We start from the raw sequence: 9,613 nt of genomic DNA on the forward strand, positions 1-9,613 counted from the left end.
CTGTCAACCCTCCTCACACAGCCCTGCCTTCACCTGCAGCATCTGCTGCTTTTGTGTCATGGTCCTTCAGTGTAACTGCCTGAACACACTCTAGGATGTGCCTGTGGTGCTCCTGCTTGTGTCCCCTCCCCACCCACCCAGACTGGACATGCAGCAAGGAAGGACAAAGCTCTTCACCCAGCACTGAGCTGAGGGAGGGAGATGAATCACACACTTCACCCCCACTGGGTACATCCAGTAAGGATCAGACATGTCAGCTGAAATCTGTCAGGAGACTCCGGTGAGAAATGCCCTAATGTGGGAACAATCGAGGGAAGGGAGATAAAGCACTTAGGAAAGGAGAGAAGGATCAAAGTCCCTCAAAATGAGCACAGAACAAACAATCATGAGGGAAAAGGAAGAGCAGTGATGCTGTTCAATCCACTGAATTCATCACGACCTGGAAGTGAATTCTACCCGCATGTGACGGCAGGGAGTGAAGAGAGACACAAAGAGAGAAATCATCTCCTGTTTGTGAAGAGTATACAAAACAAATAACCCAACCCCCAACATATTCCAGGCGCCTTCCCTGGAGCCAAGACCATCAGCAGAAAACAATGACCTCAGAGGCAGCAGTTCTTGAAGGGGATCCCAGAGAACAAGGATGAATCCCAGCTGCAGGTGCTGTAGAGCAGAGGGTAAAGGTCTGCCAACACCAGCAGGTTTAAAGGCAACTGCTCCAACATGAGGGGAAGAGATCTTTCCATACATATAAATACAGCTCAGTTATTTTAGGTGAACTTTATCTGGAGGGAGGCATATACCACTAAAGCAGCGTTTCACACAGTGGAATAACTATGTATGAATTTTGGATACAAACTTGAAACTGAGCGGCAGAAAAACTAAGTGGTCTTCCTTTTAAAAACAAATAGAAGGGATATATGATGATACCAACAACAGACCTGGAGGAACATGGGAATGAGAGCAGCCCAGAATCCTGCAGTTTTAAGGGAAAAATCTAAATTTAAGTTCTTGAACTGTCTCAGGTGTTCATGCAGAGCAACAGTTCTGGGTTTTGTCTTTCTCAAGCTCTAGAACGAGGCAAGTATCCTGGCCCCGGGGCAGTGTGTGGACAAAGGGGAACACGAGGAGAGGTGAAACTCAGAGAGCAAGCTGTGCCATGTACTTCAGCACACCAGCATAGCTCTGAGAGAAGGCAGGAACAGATCAAAATGGGGATGGTGGCTCTCCAGCCACAACTGGAGGACAGAATGTGTGAACAAGGAGAGATGACAACCTGCAGTTTACTGGGATACTACTGCAAACAACCCTCTATCTCATTTCCACATCTACAGTACCCTCTCCTTAACTGCAATACATTTAATCAAGTTGTTTCTTAGAGATCCAAATAAAGCTTGATGATGCTTAATGGCTGGGGCTTAATGGCTGGGTTGTTTAACTGGGCTCATAATTTTGATTAATTAAGATGCTTGCAGGTGTTGGAGTGGCACTTAGGCAGCAGCCTTGATGTTCAGAGGCAAAGGGGGTTCTGTATCCCCTTCTATAGGATTTCTGCCAGTGCCAGTTCAACAAAGCAAAGCTGCCCTCAAGCCCTTGCAAAAAAGTCAACCCTTGTAGCTGGCAGCAGCCTCCAGATTTCTGGGAAGTTTGACAACCTGCTTGTCCTTTCAATCAGTTTTATTTTGGGATAAAACTGGAAAAAATCCTCCAAACAACCTAATCCCAACCTTTTGCCTAGGGCAGCTCCTGTGTCCTTGATAGGAAGAAAGTAAGAATATGAGAGGATTTCCAGGTGATGATGCTGCAGTCAGGGGTGGACACTTCCAGCACAGCAAACACCAGAACAGTGTTTCTACCCTCCTGAAATGTGCTTTGGAGCAGTGGAACACACGAAGCCTGGCTGCCTATGAGTTTGTCCCATGTCCATATATCCTCACAGTGTGATTTCAGCTTCCCCCTGTCAGCAAATGTCCCCTTCCCTTTCCTGCTGTGTCACCAACTTGCCATCCTCCCTTCATGGAGTCCTGTGGATGACCTGCAGCAACCTGGACTCTGGGTGCACAGGGTGGGTGGCCAGCAGGTACAAGAAATCACACCAGAACGTCCCCCTTAGGCAGTACGAATTTTTATTTCCCTTTTCTATTCAGCAGCTGATTTTCTTACAAAACATACTTACCTCAGATTTTTGTCTCTTGAATGCAGATAAAAATGTCCCCAGGTTAAAAAATACGTGGAGAGGAATCACGATACAGATACCAGTGTGGCATATGCTCATTTCCATAAGAAACTAAAACACTGGAGAGAGGCACAAGGAGCCAAACTCACCATTGTTTTCAGTATCAAACACTGACATTAAATTAAGCAGAGCTTGATGATGTAAGGCTTAGTAAATTACTACTGCCAGCTATAAAGGCAACATAACCTTGTGGATAGAGCACTGGAATAGGGCTCAGAAGAGCATCTGCTTTGCCATGGAGACACTGAAATAATTTGGACAAATGTTATCTTCACATGTGTATAAATATCAGTCAATCTTCCACTTTTTTTGTAATGTGTATAAGGAATGCAAAAACGAAGCAGCATATTGTCTAGGGACCACAAAGGTAACCTTTTTCCAAGAAACAGCTTGTTTGGCAAGCACAGGAGGGAAAAAGTGAGTCAGGAGGAATGATCTCAGCCTTTTTGTACATCTACATTGTTCCTCTCAACCACAGCTTTGGAATAAGAGACATTCAAATGTAATTTATGGAAACTTAAGCAAATACAAATTGGAGTAGCCCCTGAGTGTTATTGGCATATTTAATAGCTTGTGATGAATCATAACTGAGGCATCTGCTTTCCAGTCCATTAAGGCTAAAGCAGAAGTTGATTAGAATTATTCTGACCCAAGCAACAGGACCACTTTTCAGGGCAGTGGTTGAAATGTCCAGACACCAATTTCATTTTTCCTGGTGTTACGACACAATCTTATTACAAAGATACTGTGAATTCTGAAAATTCCTGAAAAAACCAGAAAATATACCTTTAAACTCACTGTTAGTGTCTTCAATCCATCTTCTCATTACAGCCTGCCACAAATTTAGCTGCATGGGTGCTGTCTGCAACCTAGATGCTCAGTTATTCTCCTCTACTTCTGCACCAGAAGAATGCAGGACTCTGAGCCATTTTGCTCTGAAAGTGCTTACAAGGTTTTGGTTAAGTGTACCATTAACATGCCAGGGCCTGCCTGTCCTCTCTACTTTGATCACTGAGCAAGTACCTTTGTATTCTGCAGGATTAACAATGTTAAAAGAATATATTTGACCCGCAGCTGGTGAGAGAAACATCTTGGTTACCCCTCTCTGTAGCTCTAGATTGGTCCTGAAGGCCAAAGAACAGATTTTGCAGCCTTTCAGCCCTTTGAGTAATGCTTTGTTATGCAAAGCTCCTCTTATCTCAACTTTTAGGAGGTCTCTGGGGACATAATAGAGAGAAGGCAGAGTCAGAGGTAACTGGAACTCTTCCTTAGAACATATTATTTTATTAATCAGGAAAGATCAGAAAAATAGCTGGAGGACATCTTGTCTCCAGGTGAATAGACACTGGAGGTGAATAGAAGACACTGAACCATACATTGTCAAAAATTGTTCAAAAGAGCTGAGATGTTCAACAATCCAACTGTAGTTGGTTAACTTGTTCTGCCAGCGTAAAGGAGCCTCAGATGTGGATTTGGATCCCTGAAGAGCTTTGATGATCTTCTCACTAAGGGTGAAAGGAGATTCTGAACTGGCCCCAGCCACAGCACTGGGGCCCAAGCAAGGATATTAACACTTGCAAGTCTTGAAACAGTAGCTGAGCACTGGACTCATTGACCAGACACTCACTGTGCTACCTCTCAGCCACAACCACACAAAAGGCTTTCTCTGGCTGACAGAACTGCAGTCTCCCACTGTCTGATTCACAGAGCCTGTATCAGACTGAAGGAAGCAGAAAGTTAACCAGAGCAGCACAAGAGCCAGACAGGCTCAGCTTTTAGTACCTGTGGGTGCCGTGTCCCTCCTGACTCCCCTCTCCAGAGATATTCCCCCTGGGCTGTTCAAGGGAAACAATCTACTATTTCATGACAAGTTGGGTTTCAAGAAGACTTCACACTAGAAGATTATTTTTTTCAAACTTTCTCTATCTCTCTATCCGTCAGAAAAATTTATGAAATCAAACTGCCTTGATACTCTCAAGGTGACCTCCAAGATCTCCTCTTCAGAGAGAAAACGAGCTCTACCCTCCTTGCTGTTGACAGGGTAGGGGAGGTGCAGCAGCAGCTTCCTGTAAAAGAGGACACAGTGACTTTCAGTGTCTCAGACCAGGTGAGCAACTGAGATGTCATTGCAAGTTACTCCTGCAATTCTCCAGTCAGTATCCCAGAGAATGTTCCAAGATATCTCGTTCCCGTGACAGGTCGTGGGGTTCCTGCAGTACCTGATGCACAACTAGATGGTCCCTGAAACATTTCCAGCACTATTCCTTCCCTTTGGCTGTGGCTGTGACAGTGCTTTCCAATGATGGATTGCAGGCTCTCTCCACTGCTCTTGCATTTGCACAGTGCTGCATTTTAAATGCAGGGGAGGGAGGAACTGCACTGATAATGCACTGTAAAGCACAGTCCAGGGATGGGAATGGACTTGTGCTGATGAAGTTGCTGGGATTTTAACCTACACTGGAGATTAATTCAGTGATCTCCCTCTGCCTGTGGCTCAGGAATATTATACAAAAAAGAAAGGCTGGGTCTTGGACTCAGGAACTATTCCACAGTCCATTACTATGTCAGACACAACTTTCCCTGGAATGGCTGACGAGCCTCCAGGTTTTATCTCTTCCCAGGGATATCTCAGTCTGGATTCATTCACTCTTCTCACTGATGACAGTTCAAACTTACTTGCTCATGCAGAGTCTGAACTCTTTCCCCTCTTATCCCAGGGTTATTTACTAACATATGAATGATGGGCCAGTCTTGGATCTCCACTCTATTGAAAGTGCAAAGAGAATCCAGGATGCTGTAGAATCAAGAGATCTGCCCAGGCAAACTCTACAAAGCCCAGCAAAATAAAATAACATGGTAGCATAGATGAGGGTTTCTTCAAATTGGGGTTTAAGCTTTGTTGATTCTTTTTCAGACCTTTTCAGCTGTCTTGTAGGAGCCATGGCTGAAAGAGGTACAGTAAAAACACCTTTGCACCACAAATATTGAAGGAAGACATTTCCTGTAATTTGGAGAAGTCCTTAAAATCAGCTTGGCTTAGAAGCAGCCCCAGGACCACAGAGTTGGGAGCAGTTCCTTTGAGTCTTCCTACCCATCTGTGAGAGAACAGTGTTTTTCAGCACGTAGAACTTGAAATCTTGGTTGTTTCTTTCATACTGAGAAGGCTTGCACTTATATTTGTGAAAGCAGCACTGGTTCAGGCTGTACCCAAGCAACCATTAGCTTTACAGTGAACTTTTTATTTGCCAGGCTTGTGACTACAGACAGCTGGGTACTGAGAAGGTAATGGCAGATCTGACTCACCAAAAAGATAGAACTGCAAAAGCAAAAGGATGCTGAGGTTTTCCTACATCTGCAGTATTGCATTAAGCCATCTTTTTTTACTGCCCATAGGTTCTGCAAGTCATTAGTTGACCAATTCTTCCTCCTGATTTTCCATTTCAGAACTAGCACTTCCAAACTTTCTTCTGCCCCTGTTGCATCTTTGGGTTAAAACCAAGCACGGGGTAACTGACTTTGCTTGGCTTTAGCTGTGAGAAAAATGGCTTTTCTATAGTTAGTCTACTAGAGACAAAACTTATTTTGGCCTTAATCCATGGCCTGCACCTTGAATTTATTTGCAGAAAGCTATTCACATATAGATCTTCCCACATCCCTTTCAATACAGCAAGTCAGTCCAGAGAGGATTAAGCTTTCTTATGACAGCACTCTTTCTGAAAAAGGACTTCAAGCAAAACAGACATGGGAATTATCTGGCAATCTCAGGCAGGACAATTGTACACTGAGGGAAAGACAGAGGAAGGCTGAAAATTCCAACAGTCAGTGGATTATCTTCGTAGGCTTGAAACAGCCCCATAAAAAGAACTCAAAGGAAATATCTTTGGGGAAAACTTGTAACTTTTTCATCTCTGCATCCCTGCCTGGATATGTCCATAATTTGGCTTTCAGCTTCTGAAAATGTATCTGCACATTTTTTACCACCTTCAGTCATGTACTGGCACAAATTACTATTCAGAAATACTAGACAAGATGTCCTTCAAGAACCTGGGGCAGCTTTTTGCCAGATGTTTCAAGCCCTTGAGGCCTTGCTGTTTAAGTAGCCAAAATCTGTCTCAAAGCTGTTTTTTACTAGGCAGCATCAGAGATTCAAAGCCAGCACACTGCACACCTATGGTTTACTTTTGTCTATATCTATTTCTCATGTGCAATTAATAAATCTGATCCCCATCTCTAACTTTGCTTCCCAGACAGCCTTCACTTGAAGGCTTGCTTAAACCTCATTTCAAAGAAGGTATTAACTGTCCTGCACTTCTGTCAATTGTGTTACACTTACTTTTTGGGAGTTCGAAGGTCAAGAACCTTGTCCTGGATATCTAATGTGATGTCTGAGTACTTTGTCTCTGGCAGCTTGATTTTAATCTGAAATGAGGGGCAGAGGCTTTGATTACATACGTAGCCCTACAAGCCATAAAAGATCTCATCTTCATGAATATTTTGATGCTAGTGTCAAAGAGCAACATTTTGAGTAGGTAATTTGTATCACAGAATATATGAGGGTGATAATCATTGCTTTCAATAGCTTAGTGATGTCAATTGACATCCTATTTTCTTAAAAATCCTGAGCTGCTAATGTGCTTGAGAGATATTCTATGTCCAGCAAAAGTCTCAGGCTTTGTGTATTGCAGGGAAGGTTTGCTTCTGCTAGAAAAATAACACAGCAGTTCCACCCATCCTGAAGTTCAGAAACCAAGGAGGTATTTGATTATATAATGATGGGACAGGATCTGACACCTGTAACTTTAAGGACTGCCAGTATTGTAGCATCCTGCTAACCTATATATATACCTTGTGAAAAATGCAGGCAGATGAAAACAATCTCCTTCCCAGCCCCTCTCCCCTCCAGAATTGTATCCAAGATGAAACTTCTGCTTAGAGCTACATTTTATTTCCCTTAAGTCCACAGGTGGCACATGCATTTGCACAGATTCCCTGGAGTACACTTGGTGCTTGAGGAGATACACGAGTTCCCCGTGTTAGCAAGTGTAAATATCATCCACAAATGCTTGAAGAACTACAAGAAAATGCTACAGGAGGCCAAAGGCAGCAGCACAGTTTGGTGTTTACAGTCTGTCCCTCAAGCAGTTGGGAAGAGGGAAAAAGGCAGAGAAAGAGCAAAAAGAAGGGATTGGAGATCCAGGCTCAGCTCACCACTATATCCTCACAGCAGGCGGTGGAGGGGTCCTTCCCTGTCATCCCAAAGAAGACATCCTCTGTTCCCACAGACTGCTTGAATAAAATCTCATACCTGAGAAGGAGAAGTCATTGCCTAAGAACACTGGAGAAGGGGCAGGAGACTAAAGGAGGTTGTCATTTTCAGAGGACTGTAAATATTCTCATCATTCAGTCTCCCTTCAAGGCTTCAATCCATCTGCACTGGGTTTCTGTTCACAGCCATGACTGAGGGAGTCAGAAAACAGGTGAATATCCTTCACTCCACCTTCCAAGGCACTCCCCATGCTGCCTCTACTTCCCTAATCAGCCTTTATGGGATCAGGAAACGCATCCTAAGTGAATACAACACTTATCAACTAGGCAAACACCACAAACTCTTGAGAAATGGATTTGAAAAGGGGGATGTCACAATCACCACCTGTGATCTGTTCTGCCCTTCAACATATTCTTGCAGCCTGAGCACAACACTCTTCAGTCAGATTGCAATTGTTTTGCATTCAGCCAACATTTATTTTCTTCCCCTTCACATCTACAAAATGTACAATCACAAACTTCCTTGCTCTTGATAATTAATGAATGAGAAAATACAAACTAAATTTGTATTTATAACATATGTTACTCCTACTAAATTCAACAAAATAAGTGGGGTGGATCACTTGTCTAAGCTGTTGGAAAGAGTGTATGGAAAGTCTTTCACATCTCCAGTGGGTATCTGCCTATGTAATAATTCCCAAATCAATGACAAAAGTGTCTCATAGCTCTGGATGCACCGCTGTAACCATCTGTTTTCCATGTGGGACATTTGCCCTACTTCATTTGATGAACTGTTATAAAGACTTATATACTTTCTTCATCTGTGCAATATGAGTCACAAATGTTTGAGGCTAGAGAAGCACTGGGGAGGGAAAGGGTCAGAAAAAGGCATGGGAAAAGCTTCTGCTGTGCCCCTAATACAAAGAGGTGTGAGGTCACCTCACAGGTGACCACCTCAAGAACAACTGTGTGTGAGGGTGAATGCCAAATCATTTTGAGAAATGCTGAGTCCAAGTTCAGGTGTGTCTCCTGTGTTTAGAGCAGGAAACCAAACACCTCACACCATGACTCACATGCAGAGAAAAATGAGGATTTTGGCCTACAAACCAGTGTACAATGTGCAGCTTCACAGGCTACAGCCCATCTGCTCCAGCATTATACACCCCAGGATATGGCACTGGAACACAACAATTACAAATGCAAAAGCTGCTTTATGCCTTGACCCTGAGGGCTTCCTGACCTCTGCAAACCACAAATGACGTGCCTGATTGTATCCATTTCAAGAACATTTTTGTTACTGCTTTTCTACAAGCAAGAGAAAAAGCTCTGGTTTTAGGTTGTCCCTTTGACAGACCAAGATGACAGAATTTAAAAGCTCAAAACTGCCTGCATACAGCTTTCCTTCCTGCAGTACTATTTGTCTCTACAGAGCTTAAATCTTTGAAATGCAAATACAAGTTGGAGTACTTTATGAATTTATGAGTGTGAAAAAATGGATCCATCTTGGTTGCAGCAGGAAAAAAGCAAGTATTTCACATAAATGGCATATTTTCAAGCTAGTAAATCATTTTGCTGACCTACTTCCTCTCCTAATCCCACTTTATACAAGCAACTGACGCTGCACGTAAACTTAGGATGGGAAAAATCAACACCATGTTTCTGTTACGAGATCAGAAGGTTTGAAGAGAAGCGTTAAAACCACTCCTCACATGTTGCTTTAGATGCAACACTGATATCCTTCCTTTCTTCCTCTGCAACACGAGCTCTTCAGAAGGCTGTGTCACCCCAATGCAGTGGATGCTGTTTAAATCTCATTAAATTTAAGGCTGTGTAAAGCCCATGAGGGCAGTCTCAGCTCACTTACTCTGGCTGTTCCCTGGGGTCCCAGGTATCATCAAACTCAGATCCTTCTGGGACCTCCTCTGTATTCCAAATAGTTTTCCTGTTTTCAGATTTCATTTGAAAAGTACCTGTATGGGATGAGGAAAAATCCCACTGTCACCTTTTTGAAATGTCTCTGTTCCTCTAGGTTTGTTGAAAGCTTAGAATATTGTTCTAGAAAAGAAAAAGAAAAAGGGAAAGGAAAAGGAAAAGGAAAAGGAAAAGAGAAGA

At 43.1% G+C, this 9,613-nt stretch overlaps 1 protein-coding gene across 3 annotated transcripts in view; it reads right to left on the reverse strand.

Annotated features, from left to right (window-relative positions):
- Window positions 1-4,142: 4,142 nt before the first annotated feature.
- Window positions 4,143-9,613, reverse strand: part of PIH1D3 (PIH1 domain containing 3) — a 10,162-nt gene continuing 4,691 nt past the window's right edge. For all 3 annotated transcript variants that reach the window (XM_027663189.1, XM_027663188.1, XM_027663190.1), the window contains exons 4-7: window positions 9,366-9,471; window positions 7,445-7,541; window positions 6,570-6,655; window positions 4,143-4,302 (exon numbers count right to left, since the gene is read on the reverse strand). In XM_027663189.1, the coding sequence (XP_027518990.1) occupies window positions 4,167-4,302; window positions 6,570-6,655; window positions 7,445-7,541; window positions 9,366-9,471 (425 nt within the window). In that variant the 3' untranslated portion in view covers window positions 4,143-4,166. The remainder of the gene's footprint in view (window positions 4,303-6,569; window positions 6,656-7,444; window positions 7,542-9,365; window positions 9,472-9,613) is intronic.

Source organism: Corapipo altera, unplaced genomic scaffold, assembly GCF_003945725.1.
Source record: "Corapipo altera isolate COAL_440 unplaced genomic scaffold, ASM394572v1 107b, whole genome shotgun sequence".
Classification (NCBI taxonomy): Eukaryota; Metazoa; Chordata; class Aves; order Passeriformes; family Pipridae; genus Corapipo; species Corapipo altera.